Genomic DNA, 18,087 nt, shown 5'->3' with positions numbered 1-18,087 from the left:
TACTCGGTTTACCTAGCCCAGGGGCTGCGGCTGCATAGGGTTCAAGTTGCGTCGGAAACCCTCGTTGAAGAACCAGGAGCCTGAAGAAAGAAGTTGCTGGCAGGCGGCCAGTGAAGAAGTTCGTGGTGATCCAAGCCTGGATAAGGGAAGAAGAAGACCTGAAAGCAGAGGGGACCAAGTTCTGAATCACTAGCCAGTGATTTAGGTGGGCACCAGGGTGGCACCGGACTAAGTCACCTCGACCAGGTGAGTGGGGCGCTGCTGGGCTCTGCAGTCTCTCGGACCAGGAGGCGTTGTCGGCGACCAGGATGGAGGTGCGAGCTGTCCCACGAAGGTTTCTGCTGTCGACGTCGCTGGACCCAGGATTGGGGCAACAAGTCTTGGCAAATGCAAGGCCCACGCGGTGGACCTAAAATGGCGTCAGGAGGGTCCAGGGTGCTTCTCAGATGGAGGGAAGCAAGGGCCAGTCTGGAGCAACCAGACCAGCGGTGTTTGTCGTCGTGGAGCGTCATAAGAGGGTCACTAGCCAACGGGCAAGTGACCTGGACAACGTGGTGGGCAGCAAAGAGCAGAAGGGCCCCACGCAGATCTCGTGGATGCAGGGGGGCTGAACTTCGGTGCTGGAGCTGCTCAGGGTCGGGGCTTCTCTTACCCCAAAGCACTCAGTCGAGGGTCACTCGGTGGTTGTGCTGGACAAGCGTTGTGCAGTCTTTAAAGATGGCCGGTCCCTCGAGGTCTCGTCACACCCACGGATCACAGCTGGGCTGATGATGCAGGTTGAGGTCAGTGGTGCCAGGGAAGCCGGTTCTCGTCGTGCTGGGCAGTCTTGATCCGGAGGAGAGACTTACAGCAGACCGCGATGCTTGGGTGGTGCCTGCTGATGCAGGGTGACTACTCCTTAGTCACAAGGGAGAAAATCTTAGGAAGAGTCTTGAGTTCCTCTCGTAGAAAGTCGGTTCAGGATTCAAAGATTGATCTAATTTGGAAGGGGGCCTGCTCCTACCTTTATCCTGCAAAAGGGGGCTGGCACGCGACTAAGTCCTGCCCTATGGGTGGGACTAGGAGGGGGGTGGTTACACCCCTCTCCTTTGGCGGGCTTTCCCCAGATCAGGGGCTGGAGTGCCCCTGGAACTGGTTCAAGCCGGCCTATGCCCAGTGAGCACCGGGGTGCCACTTGCAGTCACCTTCCTCTAAAGCCCTGCCTACCTAGAATACACAAAATCCTGTCTGGGACGGTGCTGGCACCGCCCCTGGCAGGAAACCCTTTGTCCTTGCCTCCTGTGCTGGGAGGACTCCCAGCAGCAGGAGGGCAGACTTGTGTCTCGGTGGCAGCATCCATCTTGTGGAGCTGAGGCTATGTCTGACTTTAACCGGGGTTACAGGTTACATACATGTCGTGTCCCTCTAGAAGGGTGGAATGCTAACCCCGTCGCCAGAATTGGCGAGGGGTTAGTATTCCAATTCGTATGACACCTTACTCGACATGTTTTGATAAAGCGATACCAGAGTTGGCATATAACCGTGAGGATTATAATGCACTTAAGAGTATATGGTATGCGTTATCATGGAACAGCTATTAGGACTTGGTTCCGCGAGCTGCAAACGGGCTCAGCTCATGCCAGAGCACCATTTCACCTTATTCCACGCACTCTGCCTTCAGGATTGTTAAGGCCTGCCATAGGAGTGACTGATAGGAATATAGGTGTCCATTTTAGGTTTAGATATAGGGATACTATATCTAAAGCAAAGGGTGATTACACCACCTTGCCCCAGCTGTCGTGCAGCCAGTTGTGTCAGATTTAGTTAGTCAACCCAGGGGTGGCATAATACATGCTGCAGCCCCTGGGAGACTTCTGGGTACACCTCTGCCCTGGGTACCTAAGGTACACTGTACGGGGACTGATAAGGTGACTCAGTATCCAATTAGATATGTACCTAGGGTACATGGAATCCATTTTAACAGAGAGAGCAGTGGGCCTGGGGTCCTGAATAGCAGGGCCTCAGGTCAACTAAGTCAGAAAACCAGCAAAACACCAGGCAAAAAGTTGGGGGCAACCATAGTCAGGGATCTACCTTCCTACATAACCCCCCCCCCCAAACGAAAGGAGATAAGGCTATCCTTGACAGGTAAGCCTATATTGCCTAAGTGGCCATATAAGGAAGTACCAGCACTGGCATGGTTACCCCCTATCTCATGGTCCACTAAGCAATCCCTCACCCTAAGGGTGCCTGAGGGTCTCCACCATAGGGAATCTCTACCTGTGGTGTGTTTTGGCAAAGTAAAAGGCTGGTGCTGAGATGGAGTACTGAAGTGAGGCTCCACTAATTTTGGGCTCAGCTTCCTCCAATCATTATCCACCATAGAGGCCTTTCTTTCCAAGACTGAGTTCTGTTGAGCTCTCAGGGTCAACCTCTGGCTACCTACAGCTGGAGGTTGGGTCCCTCTGTTTGGCTTACTGGGGGGACAGGTCAGGTTTGGGGCCCTCAGGTCCCAGGTTTGGCTGTGCCCAACAGTGTCCATCTGTGGGAGTTCCCTAACTAGGTTTAAGTGGGATCCCTCAGGAGTCTGTTTTATTTTCACTTGGCTAGGATTACTAGCTTCAGTGCCCTTAATCTGCTGATTGGGGGATTCTTTTTGACAGGGGGCCCTTTGGGGTCCAACACTGGCCTCCCTGACCTCTACAGCCCTGGGCTGACTGAGGCAGGGTAGAGAGGGGCAGGTTACCTGCTCCAGACTGGGTCCCACCTTGGAAGGGTCCACTGACATCAGGGGCTCTGCCAGGCTAGGCCTGACTACCTCTGGGGCAGTTCCTTCACAAGGGGTCAGATCAGTTCCCTGAGGAGGCTGATCCTTTCCTAGAGTCTGGTGGGAGGGAGATTTCTCTTCCTCCTCAATACTCTCTGTCTGAGTGGAGTGATCCATAGTTTCAGGCTTCACAACACTATTATCTGTCTGAGTTTGAGCTGTGGCCATCACAACTCCACCAACCTTTTCAGGAGGGGACTCAGTTTGGGTATGGGCTGTTACCATCACAGCCCTGCTAACCTTTTCTGGGAAGGAAGCTGTCTGAGATTGGGCTGTGACTGGCACAGCCCTCCTGACCTGTTCAGGGAGGACATCTTGGACTGGGGCTGTGGCTATCACTGTCCCACTAACCTTACCATGGAGGTTCACCATTTTAACATGGGTTTCTTGCTCTACCTCAGCCCAGGCTGAGAGCTCTAAATCATTCCCCAGTAGGCAATCTACAGGCAAGTTTGGTGACACTGCCACTCTCTTGTGGCCAGTGACACCTCCCCAGCTGAGATTTACCACTGCCATGGGATGATTTCTCTGTACTCCATAAATATTGGTCACCTGGTATGTGGCACCAGGTAAAAGTTGCCTTGAGGGGACTAGACTCTCAGTCACCATGGTGATGCTAGCCCCTGTATCTCTATAGGCCTCAACGTTTATACCATTGATGAGGGGCTCCTGTCTGTACTTGCTCAAAGTGTTGGGACAAGTAGTGAAGTTGGCAAACCCCATGCCATTTTCACAGACAAGAGTATCTAAGTTTGGGGACCTGGTTAGGCCAGAGTCCCCAGGAACTCCCAAAGTAAATGCACCCAAATTCTTGGGGGCACTCCCACCACCTGGGGGATTACTACTAGTAGTAACAGGAGGTTTGGGAATGTTACTTGGGGGTATGTTCTCCTTATTGTTGTTCTTTGGGCAACTGCTGTCAGTTTTCAAATGACCCACCTGTTTACAGGGATAACAATAAGGTTTCTTCTGGGCATTGGAAGGATTCTGGGACCCACCCCCATCAGAGGATTTTTGGGGACCTGATGTGGTTTGATCTGCAGATTTATTCCCACCCTTCTCTTGAGGCTTGGTTGATTCCTTTTTCTGGTCACCACCTTGGTTCTTAGGCCTAATCCTGGTTCTGACCCATTTGTCTGCCCTCTTACCCAATTCTTGTGGAGAGGTCAGATCAGAGTCTACCAGGTGCTGGTGTAATAACTGGTTCTGACAATTATTTAAGACTTGCTCTCTCATAATAAGATTATACAATCCTGTGAAGTCAGTAACCTTGCTACCCAGTAGCCAGCCTTCCAAAGCCTAAGTGGCACAATCAACAAAGTCAGCCCAATCCTGAGACTGAGTTTTCTGGGTATCCCTGAACAGCAACCTGTACTGCTCAGTGGTTAAGCCAAACCCATCAACCAGTGTATTTTTCAGGACTTGGTAATTGTTAGCATCCTCAACTCTAGTAGTGAGGAGCTTATCTCTACCTTTGCCATCAAAGGAGAGCCACAGTATAGCTGCCCACTGACTTTGGGGGATGCACTGTACAGTGCAGGCCCTCTCCAAAGCAGCCATCCATTTCTGGATGTCATCCCCTTGTTTAAAGGGGGGCACTATCTTTGTCAGGTGTTTAGTATCTAAACCCTTCTCTTTATCTCTTGGGAGATTGCTGCCACCAGTGGGAACTGTCCCACTCATCTGCTGCTCTCTAGCAAAGGCAAGCTTTTCTTTGGCCAGGGCAAGTTCTTCCCTTTCAATCCTCAGATTAGCCTGCTTCATCCTTGCTTCATGCTCTCTTCTCTGAGGGGAAGTCAATCTCCTCTGGGGAGAAATCCTTCTCCTCTGAGAAGAGGCATTAGAGTGCAGAGATATACTGGAGTCCCTAGAAGGAGATCTACCTCTTCTAACTCCAAGGTTAGGCCTCATTAGGGTCAGTACTGGGGGTCCCCCAGATCCTTGCCCAAGTAGGTCTAAGTTGGCCCTAGTGAGTCTGCTGACTAACTCAGGACCCTTGTTTGCCTCACCTTCAGAGAGTTCCTCTAGATCCTCCTCCTCAACTGCTTTGTCAGTGTCAAGGACGTCTGGATCCCCAGTGGTACCCTCTAAGGCTGGCATATTCCCATCTAACTGAGAAACCTTTCTAGCATCACATGTCTCTAAGAGACCTATTAGAAAGGGAATGGTGGGGTTAGACCCCTGTTTCAGTTTCCTGAAGGTACACACTTGTCTCATCTCCTGGAAACTGAGAGCTGCATATCTTGATTTGACCTGTGGAGGGTCATCAACCACTAGGGGAGTCTCTGAAGACTCTCCATGGGTAGACATGCTTTTCTAGTGAGGTGTAAGTGGTGCACTTACCTACACTATTTGTTTGCCTACTGATCCCTTGCTAGAGTTGTAGTTTAGGGTGTGCTAGGCCCTAGGAGCTACAACAGCTGGTTCAGTAGAACTCAGAGTATTCTAAGCTAAGTTATATGTACCTTAGTACTTATGTGATCTTTCAAATGATATTCTTAGGATATGCGTGGTAAAACAACAGCAAGCTCAAATCCCACCGCTGCCACCAATGTGAGAAGTTGGGCTGATATATAATGTTCACTATTCTAGTGATCACTTTGTATCAGTCCAAACAACTCTTATTGATGATTGGTTGTAAGTCAACCTTATAGACCAGCTATCCTAGTAGCATGGATACGAGCAGTCTAAGGCTAAGACTCTAGAGGGCGTGTTAAGCCAGCTGTTTTACCATCACATTACCCCTTGAACACCAAGTGAAAGGACACCACACAAGTTGTTATCAAAAATAAAGTATATTTATTTCTAACAAGACTACCCTGGCTCTTTATGAGACAGGGAGCTAAGCACACAACAAAACTCTTAAGAAAATACTAAAAGTCGCACAATTTACACAAGTACCCGAGGGGCACGAAAAACCATATACACAAGAAGTGGAATGCGAAATTACTAGCAGGTAAGTAATACTTTTCTAGACTGTAGAAACGCTAGGCATACAATGCTGAACCCTTGGATTAGAAGCAGGAGGCCTAGGGACGCCGTGTGCAGAGTGGAAACTCTCACGCGTGATGCGGGAACAAGTCTATGGATACTAGCAATTGCAAAGTTACTGTTCTCGGGCGAACCCGACTAGGTGGGTCGAAAACAAGAGTGGATCCGAACACTTAGGGTGTTGGACTATGCTGGAGCACCGGAGTACTCGGTTTACCTAGCCCAGGGGCTGCGGCTGCATAGGGTTCAAGTTGCGTCGGAAACCCTCGTTGAAGAACCAGGAGCCTGAAGAAAGAAGTTGCTGGCAGGCGGCCAGTGAAGAAGTTCGTGGTGATCCAAGCCTGGATCAGGGAAGAAGAAGACCTGAAAGCAGAGGGGACCAAGTTCTGAATCACTAGCCAGTGATTTAGGTGGGCACCAGGGTGGAACCGGACGAAGTCACCTCGACCAGGTGAGTGGGGCGCTGCTGGAATCTGCAGTCTCTCGGACCAGGAGGCGTTGTCGGCGACCAGGATGGAGGTGCGAGCTGTCCCACGAAGGTTTCTGCTGTCGACGTCGCTGGACCCAGGATTGGGGCAACAAGTCTTGGCAAATGCAAGGCCCACGCGGTGGACCTAAAATGGCGTCTGGAGTGGACCAGGAGGGTCCAGGATGCTTCTCTGATGGAGGGAAGCAAGGGCCAGTCTGGAGCAACCAGACCAGCGGTGTTTGTCGTCGTGGAGCGTCGTAAGAGGGTCACTAGCCAACGGGCAAGTGACCTGGACAACGTGGTGGGCAGCAAAGAGCAGAAGGGCCCCACGCAGATCTCGTGGATGCAGGGGGGCTGAACTTCGGTGCTGAAGCTGCTCAGGGTCGGGGCTTCTCTTACCCCAAAGCACTCAGTCGAGGGTCACTCGGTGGTTGTGCTGGACAAGCGTCGTGCAGTCTTTAAAGATGGCCGGTCCCTCGAGGTCTCGTCACACCCACGGATCACAGCTGGGCTGATGATGCAGGTTGAGGTCAGAGGTGCCAGGGAAGCCGGTTCTCGTCGTGCTGGGCAGTCTTGATCCGGAGGAGAGACTTACAGCAGACCGCGATGCTTGGGTGGTGCCTGCTGCTGCAGGGTGACTACTCCTTAGTCACAAGGGAGAAAATCTTAGGAAGAGTCTTGAGTTCCTCTCGTAGAAAGTCGTTTCAGGATTCAAAGATTGATCTAATTTGGAAGGGGGCCTGCTCCTACCTTTATCCTGCAAAAGGGGGCTGGCACGCGACTAAGTCCTGCCCTATGGGTGGGACTAGGAGGGGGGTGGTTACACCCCTCTCCTTTGGCGGGCTTTCCCCAGATCAGGGGCTGGAGTGCCCCTGGAACTGGTTCAAGCCGGCCTATGCCCAGTGAGCACAGGGGTGCCACTTGCAGTCACCTTCCTCTAAAGCCCTGCCTACCTAGAATACACAAAATCCTGTCTGGGACGGTGCTGGCACCGCCCCTGGCAGGAAACCCTTTGTCCTTGCCTCCTGTGCTGGGAGGACTCCCAGCAGCAGGAGGGCAGACTTGTGTCTCGGTGGCAGCATCCATCTTGTGGAGCTGAGGCTATGTCTGACTTTAACCGGGGTTACAGGTTACATACATGTCGTGTCCCTCTAGAAGGGTGGAATGCTAACCCCGTCGCCAGAATTGGCGAGGGGTTAGTATTCCAATTCGTATGACACCTTACTCGACATGTTTTGATAAAGCGATACCAGAGTTGGCATATAACCGCGAGGATGATAATGCACTTAAGAGTACATGGTATGCGTTATCATGGAACAGCTATTAGGACTTGGTTCCGCAAGCTGCAAACGGGCTCAGCTCATGCCAGAGCACCATTTCACCTTATTCCACGCACTCTGCCTTCAGGATTGTTAAGGCCTGCCATAGGAGTGACTTATAGGAATATAGGTGTCCATTTTAGGTTTAGATATAGGGATACTATATCTAAAGCAAAGGGTGATTACACCACCTTGCCCCAGCTGTCGTGCAGCCAGTTGTATCAGATTTAGTTAGTCAACTCAGGGGTGGCATAATACATGCTGCAGCCCCTGGGAGACTTCTGGGTACACCTCTGCCCTGGGTACCTAAGGTACACTGTACGGGGACTGATAAGGTGACTCAGTATCCAATTAGATATGTACCTAGGGTACATGGAATCCATTTTAACAGAGAGAGCAGTGGGCCTGGGGTCCTGAATAGCAGGGCCTCAGGTCAACTAAGTCAGAAAACCAGCAAAACACCAGGCAAAAAGTTGGGGGCAACCATAGTCAGGGATCTACCTTCCTACAGAGGAGAACCTCTGAAAGGGGGTCAGAAAATGGATCCGCAGCCTTTGCTGTGCACCATGCCACAAATTTGGTTCACGTGCAGGCGTATACCGATTTTGTGGAGGGACGCCTGGCTGCCAGAATGACATCAGAGACTTCAGGAGGCAAGTCAAATGGCCTCAACAGCCGCCGCTCAATCTCCACGCATGGAGGTGGAGACTGGACAGGTTCGGGTGGAGGACCGTACCCTGCTGCTGCGACAGAAGGTCCTCCTGAAGAGGCAGACGAATCGGGGGATCGACTGACATGCTGAGAAGCTCGGGATACCAGTATCTTCGTGCCCAATCCACAGCCACAAGGATGACTTGGGCCCGATCACGCCTGATCTTCTTCAACACTCTGGGCAGAAGTGGTATAGGCGGAAAGGCGTACAACAGACTGCAGCTCCACTCGCGACGAAAAGCGTCTCCGAACAAGTGCCGCCTTGGAAATTCCAACGCGCAGAACTGATGACATTGCGCGTTCTCTTCTGTGGCGAATAGATCTAACCAAGGCTCCCCCCACTGCTGAAAGAGGCCTTGCGCCACGTCCGAGATCAGACGCCCTTCGTGATCCATCATGCACTGACGGCTGAGTTCGTCCGCCATGGCGTTCAGAGAACCTGCCAGGTGTTGAACCACCAGGGTCACGCCCTGATGTTCCAGCCACTCCCAGAGGCGCAGAGCCTCCTGGCATAGGGTCCATGACCCCACCCCGCCCTGTTTGTTGCAGTACCACATGGCAGTGGTGTTGTCCGTGAACACCTGCACTACACATCCCCGGACAGAGGGAAGGAAGGCTTTCAGTGCAAGCTGGATCGCCCCCAGCTCCAGAAGGTTGATATGGAGCCGGGACTCCGCCGGAGACCAGAGGCTTCTGATCTCCCTCTCTCCCATGTGGCCCCCCCATCCCAGGAGGGACGCATCCGTCACCACTACGTGCTCCGCTTGGGGTAGGGAGAGAGAACTGCCGCTGACCCAACGCGGTCCGTGAGCCACCACTGCAACTGTCTCGCAGTGCCCTCCGAGATCAGGACGTGGTCGGACAGGATGCCCTGATGCTGGGCCCACTGAAACTTCAGGTCCCACTGAGGAGCACGCATTCGCCACCTGGTGTGATGCACCAGAAGGATGCAGGAGGCAATCGGCCCCAGAAGCCGCAGTGTCAACCTGACTGAGACTCGGGGATAAAGGCTGAAAGATCGGAATCAGAGCCTCAATATCCCAAACCCGCTGTTCGGGAGGATAAACCCGAAACTGCGCCGAATCCAGAACCGCTCCGATGAAGAGGAGTTTCTGAGAGGGACACAGGTGTGACTTCGGCACATTGATGGAGAACCCCAGCAGGTGCAGGTGGTCGGCTGTAGTCTGGAGGTGGCTGACGACTGTCTGGGGCGATCCCGCCTTCAACAACCAGTCATCGAGATAGGGGAAGACTGACACCCCTATTCTGCGCAGATGAGCTGCAACCACCGCCATCACGTTCGTGAACACCCGAGGGGCGCTGGTAAGGCCGAAGGGGAGCACGGTAAACTGAACGTGCTCATGGCCTACCGTGAACCGCAGGTAACGCCGGTGGGCCGGCAGGACAGGGATGTGAAAATATGCGTCCTGCAAGTCCAATGCTACCATCCAGTCTCCGGGGTCTAGGGCAGCTAAGACCTGAGCCAAAGTCAGCATCTTGAACTTCTCCTTCCGGATGAAGCCGTTGACGTTCCGCAGGTCCAAGATAGGGCGCAGGCCCCCTTTGCCCTTCTTGGGAACCAGAAAGTAGTGGGAGTAACAACCACACCCTACTTCTGGCCCAGGAACACGCTCGATGGCCCCCTTGGCCAAGAGGGCCGTAACTTCCTCTTGCAAAAGTTGCAAGTGATCCCCCGACACGCAGTGGTACTGCAGTGGCATGGCTGGAGGGGTCGCCTCAAAGGGGAGTGAGTAGCCCCTTCGGACGATTGAGGCGGATGCTGCGGGGGTGGATGTGGACTGGCGTCGCCGCTGTCCCCTGGCACCGCCACGGAGGTTACCACGTCCGCCACCGCGCTTGATGCTGGTCTGCGGCCCGTGGCTGGCAGGACGTGAAGGGGCACCCCTTCCTTGGCCACGAAAGGAGCGAAAGGCAGAAGTTTGCTGGCGCTGGCCCGACAGGTCCCTGGAGTCCTTGAAACGCTCAAGCGCACTGTCTGCCTTGTCGGCGACGGCCATCAAACGGCATGCCCATGAGTGAGTTCTGGACATCAGCCGAAAAGTTGGCGGATCTCAGCCAGGCGTGGCGGCGAACCGCCACAGTCATGGAAATCGCCTTGCCCAGCGAGTCCGTGGTATCCAGCCCCACATCGAATAGAGTACCGTGCTGCATCTCGCCCTTCTGCAAGGGCTTGAACGAGTTTTCCCCGGGCCTCCTCCGGGCAATTTGGCAGCACGTCCGCGACCGTGTCCCACAGAGAGTGGGTATAGCTGCCCAAAAAGCAAGCGGTGTTGACCGACCACAACCCCAAACTAAGTGAGGAGAACAGCTTCTTACCCAACTGCTCATACCTTTTGGATTCCCGATCAGGTGGAGCAGTGGGGAATGAGGTCTGGGAGTTAGAGGCCTGGATAACCAGGCTCTCGAGGTTGGGGTGGGTGGACAGGAAGGTATGGTCGCCCGGGGCCGGTCGGTGGCGTTTGGCCACGTTCCGATCTCAAGGGGGGCCTGTAGCGGGCCTGGACCAGGTGCCCAACAGAATATCAGTAAAGCCTCATTAAACAGCAGTAGAAGCTCCGAAGAGCTTGCCTGCGGTTTAAGGACCTCGGTGAGGCGGTTAGTCCTCACGGCCGCAACGGGGAGCTCAAGAGCCAAGGCCCTCGTCAGCACCACACTGTAAGCAGCCCCCTCCTCCTTAGCCACGGTAGGAGGGGAGACAAATCCAGTGTCGGGTGAAGTATCCAGACCACTGGCTTCCTCTAAGCTTAACTGTCCAGTCCTGATACGACTGGCACTCCCGTGCCAGAGGGTCCTCAGACCCCTCCCAATCCTCCTTGCCTCCCATCTCCTGATAGTCAGGTGCAAAGGATGGGGCCGGATCATAGAAGAATTGATCTTCACTCGGCGTCAAACGCATCGAGCGACGCCGGATCTGGACCGAGGGAGGGAACGGGGACGACGTCGTCCGGGGACGGCATCGAGGGCGACACCCTGGGGGTCAGCGCCGGAGGAGGGGTCGTAAGGTCGACCAGCGGTGACCCGGATCCGGACCCGGATCCAGCACGGCCCTGCAGCGTCGGGACCGAAGTCATCGATGGCGCCGGGGCCGAAGCACTCGACGGCGCCGGGGCCAAAGTCCCCGGCCCGCTTGGGCTCCCAGTCGGGGCCGAGGGCCCAAAGGCACCACAGCAGGACCAGACAGAGGAGAGAGCAACCTTATGGCCATGAGGAAGGCATCGATGTCCTCCGGTGTCGCGTTCAGCCCAGGGACCGGTGGGTATGGAGCTGGTCGCGGCGCCTGCGGCTCCGGCAGAGACGCGTGGGCGGTGTCGACGAACCCCCGACCGCATCGCGCGAGCGTCGGGGGGAGGAGTTGGATGAGCGATGTCGTCTCTTCGACTTGTTGTGCCTCTTACATGAGGACTTGGAGCCCGACGAATGGTGTTGACTTGCCGAGCTGCGATGACTGTGGCCCCGCGACCAGTCCTTCGACCTCCTCTTCGACCGGGACCGCAAACGGCGCGGGTCGACTGCCGGAGTTTGAGGCGCTTACGGGAGCGCTCCCGTCTAGCCTTCGACGTCAAGGCCCGGCAATCGGGGCACGACTTGTCGTCGTGGTCGGCCCCAAGGCAATACAGGCACCGACGGTGGGGGTCGGTAACCGACATCAGGCGGTTACAATCTGCACAGGGTTTGAACCCGGGCATCCCTATCGGCACCGAGAGTCTACCGACTCCAAAAAGGATCCAAAAAGTTAGTCTAAAAGTGACTAAGAAGTACTGCTTTTTCCGGATCTGCGCTTGCTGGTGCGGAAAAAAGAAGAACGGACGTTAGCGCGCAAAGGCGGCGTCTAAGTACTCGGACGACGTCATCCCGGCACCAACGACGGACGCGGAGCCGCAGACGACGCCTACCGACGCGCAGGGGTACTGCTACGCAAAACTTTCTGGATCCAGTCTGATGCCTGGGGATATTCTAAGTGACGGAATCTAACACTAACCTGTTTCTTTCAGATAACTTATGCACCAGTGCTTGTGTAGGTGTACATGTGCGCTTTATGTTTGGGGTATCTTTTTTTACAACTGGGTGTGGTGTGTGTGTGTTCAGTGGCCATGTTTTTGTTTTGTTTGTATGTGAGATGTATAGGGTGCTTTTGGTGTGAGTGATTGGATACATTTTGTGTATGTGCTGGGTGTCTCGGGTATTTGGCGTGCATGTGTTCCGTGTGACTTTTTTTGCGGTGTGTGGTGCTTCTGTGTGTGCGCATATATGGAAAGATTTGCTTCTGTCTGGGTGATTGCTGAATTTGTTTCATGCAGTGTGAGTTCTATACCTTACCTGGGTGTGTGTGCATGTGACACGGGTGTGCGTACGCTGTGACGTATGCGTGTGTGTGTTCAAGGAGTGTGTGTGTTGGTGTGTGTGTGTGTGCTTGATTGCGCACGGTGTCACAGTGTACACACCGACACGAAAGCTATTCCACACTTGCTTACTGTTATTACTTAGACCATCAGTGGCGATTTACCTGGCTGTTCGCATGGGCAGGTTTGCCACGGCAAGCAGGAACATTGGGGTCAATAGTGACCCGCACGCAGGTTGTCACTGTCCTGATGAGAATGAACTATGACGAGCCTTTCACATACTAGGGATATATTTCAGGGTATCGAGGGCATACTTATAAAGGATCTCAAACTGCACACCTGGGTACACAATGTGGCTCCATGCACTAATTTAAACGGCTGCATGGACATACTCAGTAAAACAAGCATTTACAATGCAATAGGTCTCGCATTTGAGAGTGTTTATGCTATTGGCATTGTAATTGACAATGCCTTTTATGTATTTGTTTCAAAAACCAACACATTAATAAAAGGCACAGTAATCTACAATGTCAATAGCTCAAACTCTAGTAAATGCGAGACCTATTGCATTGCAAATGCTTGTTGTTTTGAGTCTTATATTCTAGACTTACAGCTTAGGAAGAAGTTATCTGTAATTTAAGTTGTTATAGTAATTACATGAGGAGCAGGGAAGGGCAGTGGGGGCTGTGAACTCCTTTTCCAACACGAAGCCTTGAATGACCTGTAAAATGACCCTGCTCTTCTCTTATGGGACACCCTCATGCCTGTCACACCTTGAAACAAGATGCGCCCCAGCATCAAACGATGACGAAAAAGTGACTTGCACACACAGGTTTAAAATATCTTAAGAGAGTTTACATAGATTCCTTCTAGGACAAGGATTTTTACTTCTCTTGCAAAATATGTGATGGGAATATAAACTGCTTTAGCCCTGTTGTAAAGGGTTGGGACCACACATTGCATCCTGGTAGCACTGTTGAGAAGAGTGCAACCTAATAAAGTTCTTCTAAACAAAGTACATTTCGAAGGCAAATGTGAGTGAAAGCAGTCTTATTAGTATGCATTGTGGTGCAACTTTTAATACTGGGAGTTCACTACATCAATTTAGTACAGTTACACAAAATGTGCTGCTTGGCTAAACACTTACAAAGTCCCAAAGGCGAGAACTATTGGCTATGCCCATGCTTGTTGTGCTTACCTTTAAGTTCATCTCTTGTGAAAAAAGCAGCAAGACAATCCTGCAACGTGACAACAGGACCCCAAAACCAGCTGGAAAAGAATAAAACGATCACTATAAGTAATTACTGACAGATGTAGTGCAAAGCAGTTAAGATTCCCATGTACATGAAATACCTTTTGAAATACTCCATAAAAAACGAAATCCAGCCCTGTGGGGCATATGCTTCTCCACAAGACCCTGCTTTGACCAGCGAAGACTGGTGGCTTGATGAATGCAGCTTTGCAAGATCTTCTTTTCCAGGAATAGGCAGAGACAGATCCTGGAATGTTTCCAGTGTTACAGATATCTAAAGTGGAGGTAAGCAATAGAAGTAATTATATTTAGTTGTGATCACGCTTGAGATGTGCTGCTACTATAATTAACCTGGGACGTGTTTGGCAGGGACATATGCCTTTGTACACCAGAGCATGCTATAAGGAGATGAACAACAGTATCACTGAAATTACCCAAATAGGCAACATTGGTAACTTGAGATAACATAAGAAATGCTTAGTTTGAACAAAACTGAAAAGCATTAAAAGGATTATTGATCTATTAGAAGCCACAATACTGATACAAGGAATTGTTCCAATAAATTAAGTGACCATAAAGAGCAGATAAATATTACCCATCAAGATTTCCACGATAACTCTAATCAGATTGATTGTTGAAAAAATCCCTATCAAATATGGCCTTAGACTGAATCATACCCATTAGGAACATTATGTCACTAGGAACAGCAGCCTTTGGAAACAAAAAGAATCAGACAATCTATGCCAGACCAAGTTCTAGACAACATTACCACCAAAGTAGAGTACCCAGCCCATTTCTTTCTTCAGTGTTTTTTATATTACATGTAATGATTCACCTTCATGTGAAAACACAAACTGTGGATCCCAAGTTACAGTGTTTAGGAAGATGGAGAGAGACAGAGAGAGATGGGGAGAGGAGTACATAATATGCAGTACTTCAATATACGTAATGCAAGTGACTAATCACAGATGTAATCCGAGAGTCTCACAGGGGGTAACACCCTTCTCCCAACTCTGCTAGTGCATACCGGGGGTGCTTCACACACCTCTGGAATGGGAGGCAGCTGCCTGCCTGGTAGTATGCCGCTTTTAGGTTGATCGTTGAAAACCACTTGACTCCTTTTGTAGTTGCTAACATTTCATTATTTTGGGGAGGGGAAATTGCTCGCCCACTATATTATTGCTAAGGTTGTGTAAGTCAATACACAGTCATAAATTGCCATTGTGGCGTTTTGCTACAACCAAGGGCGCACTCCACTCCGTGGCCTCCACCTGTTCTATGATGCCTTCCTCGAGTAATTTCTCTAATTGTGTTTTCACTTCTTCCCTTATTGAAAATGGAAGATTCCTGACTTTATGTGCTACAGGGTTTGCATGTGCCTTGACCTGGATCTTATGTTGGTATCCTTTCAAAGCACCTATCTTGCCATTGAACACATTATTGTATTTGCTCACTAGAGATTCACCATAGTTGTCCTCTCCCTGGACAACAAGAACAAGTTCTTTTTTGCTTGGGTGAAGAATGATTCCCAAATGTCCTTGGTCCATCCATCCCAATACAGACGGACCAACGGCGGATACATATAGTTTGTCATCAGACTCTCGTCCCTTATAACGAATTTGAACCATCTGAATCCGTATAGATTCATCGGTTCCCCTGTGAATGATTTGATTTTTGTATCTGCTTTATCAAGCTGTTTTCCACTGCTAGGCGTGAATTTTTCTTCCCAAATCTGTTTGTTAACAATTGTATATGGGGATCCTAAATCAGCAACAATACTGATTTTAACTCCGCCAATTGTCATGTCACAGACTGGTTTCTTGGTTCTGACAATTGTACTTTCACTGACCTCATTAACCTGTTCGTCTTCTATGCTTAGTACGCACATGCTTGTATCCTCCTAATCTTGTGAATCTATGTTGTAAGCATACTCATCATGTACGATTCGAACTGTACGAGTATTTCTCCTGCGACACACCTTTAGGAAGTGGCCAACTACTCCACAATTTGTGCATTTTACTCCTCTTGCCGGACAGCTTTCGTCATCTGCCCAATGTGAATTGTTTCCGCACCGGTAGCAGCACCTCTTATCATTGCTTTGTTTTCTGCTATATGTAGATTTGCCTGCAGTGTTGCTCCATTTTTGTTTTGGTTTATGCTTAGATTGTGTTACTCTGCTAACGGTTCCTTCTTCCTTCTTTTCTTTGGATTCTGATATGACTGCCTTGGCGCAGCGTCCAGTCAATTCAGCTTTTCTGGCAATATCTACTATGTTTTGCAGAGGATACTCTCCCTTTGCTCATAAGTTGTTCAGTATGTCTGCATTTGACCCCTGCAAGACGATCTGATCTCTTATAAATTCGTCATGCAGTGCGCCAAAATGATAATTAAGCGCCAATTCCTTGAGTGCGGGCACAGTCATCAACAGACTCCTCCTTGCCCTGCTTCCTGTGGAAGAATTTGTATCTGTCTACACCTACGCACACGGTGGGCTAGTAGTGTGTGTTTAGGTCATCAATTGCATTTGCATAGACATTATCCTCACTTCCCCCCTGTTTTTTTGTTTATTTGATTGTGCACCTTGATGCCTCCGGCCCCTAAACAATGCAACAAAAGTTTCAGTTTCTTTTTAGGGGAGAATTCATTGTCATCCTCAAATTGAGATATGTAATTTTCGAAATACTCTCTCCATTTCTCCCACTTGATCACGGGATCACCAACTCCAGGTAGGAATGCTTGTGGTGGGGAAAGATTCCATAAGTATCCAGATGCCATGCTAATTATTTTGTGGTTATGCTGAAAATCGCAACAAGTCTACACTGTTTAAAATAATCCCTTTTATTGCTGTTTGGACATTTATTGTTCAGAGTTGTGCTCCAAGGATAGGAGTAATATTATCTTATTACTTGTAAATGCATACAAAATGCTTCAGTTCACGCAATGTGCACTGTCTCTCAGTTTTTTAGGTTGAGCTGGAAAAGCATGCGAAGCATGCGTCCAAGCTCGACAACTAATGTTGCTGACTTCTGGGAATGTGAGACACGAGTCGGTTACGCGCTTCAGATTTGTCCTTGTGAGCGCACTTTTGCTGCTGTCTGCTTGTTGTGTGGGCGTGCTTTCGCTTTACGCGCTCAATTAGCAACGAGAACGCGCGCTCCATTGAACAGGCCACATTTCCCTTGCAATGCGCGCCTCATCGTAATCCTCCCGGGCCATGGTCGGCCAGGGCAACAGCACCTACGGAGCCCTCCACCCCCCAGCCCTTTTGAACTTACCGGGCTAATCTCGGGGGACTCCGCTCTCAGCACGCGGCAGGGGCAGGCACCAGGCATGTGCCTCGTGCCCCCTCCGCAGAGTTCACGCTGCGGCTCTTGCCAGCTCCTTTCCCGGGGCTCCCTCTTGGTTAAGGGAGCCCCGCAACACTTGCGCAGCCTCCTGCTGGCGGCCCCGGGGCTCTCCACCGCTCACAGGAGCCCCGGGCCGCGAGACGCATTTACTCCGCCTGCCTCCTCTTCCGGTCCGGACGCGGCCCGTCACAGGCAACCTTGCCTGACTTCCGGGGCAGCCGCAGTGGGATTCCGGGGGCATTTTTTGCCACAAACACCTTGTTTAATGCTTGTTTTAATGTAGGCGCTACATCTTGAAAGTGTTGATGATCGGGGACACTAAATGGTAGCTGACTTTTCTTTAAGAGATGTCTCCCATTACCCATGTGCGGTAGGCGCACACGAGTGTAAATGAGGCGCTGGCACCATCTGGTGTGACGGAGGAGGTGCATATATCCTGTGTATCCCGCCGTGCGCACACAATGGGGCTGATACTTGTGTTCGGTGGGGTGGTGCGTGACATCTGCACGCTGTGAGCACCAGCTGTGATTTTTAGGAAAAATGCGATAACGGGATTTGAATTAAAACAGTGTTTGAGCAGGAAACGGGGGGCGTTTTACAGCAGATGAGCAATCCACATCTCCCAGACATTAAACACAATGAGAAGCACAAGCATTCTCCGTGCGCAAGGGCGTGAGTGTGCACACACCGATCATAGTGGGTCAAGTCAGTCGCAGCGCAGTCTGACTTGGGAAGACAAATTCAAATGTAACTTAAGGCATGATTCCTTTATTTCAAGATCACACCTGTTCGTGTTACCGTGTGCTGCTTTATGAAAAGCACAGAGCGGTT

General features: G+C 51.1%; 1 protein-coding gene across 4 annotated transcripts in view; it reads right to left on the bottom strand.

Moving 5' to 3' along the window:
* The window catches only part of USP33 (ubiquitin specific peptidase 33), a 372,522-nt gene that overhangs the window by 163,620 nt on the left and 190,815 nt on the right, over window positions 1-18,087 (bottom strand). For all 4 annotated transcript variants that reach the window (XM_078645171.1, XM_078645190.1, XM_078645199.1 and 1 more), the window contains 2 exons: window positions 14,011-14,183; window positions 13,856-13,926 (listed from right to left, as the gene is read on the bottom strand). In XM_078645171.1, the coding sequence (XP_078501297.1) occupies window positions 13,856-13,926; window positions 14,011-14,183 (244 nt within the window). The remainder of the gene's footprint in view (window positions 1-13,855; window positions 13,927-14,010; window positions 14,184-18,087) is intronic.

The sequence above is a fragment of the Lissotriton helveticus genome, chromosome 1_1 (genome assembly GCF_964261635.1).
Source record: "Lissotriton helveticus chromosome 1_1, aLisHel1.1, whole genome shotgun sequence".
NCBI classification, from domain to species: Eukaryota; Metazoa; Chordata; class Amphibia; order Caudata; family Salamandridae; genus Lissotriton; species Lissotriton helveticus.
The sequence above is the reverse complement of the archived record's forward strand: the minus strand, read 5'-3'. Positions and strand labels throughout refer to the sequence as shown.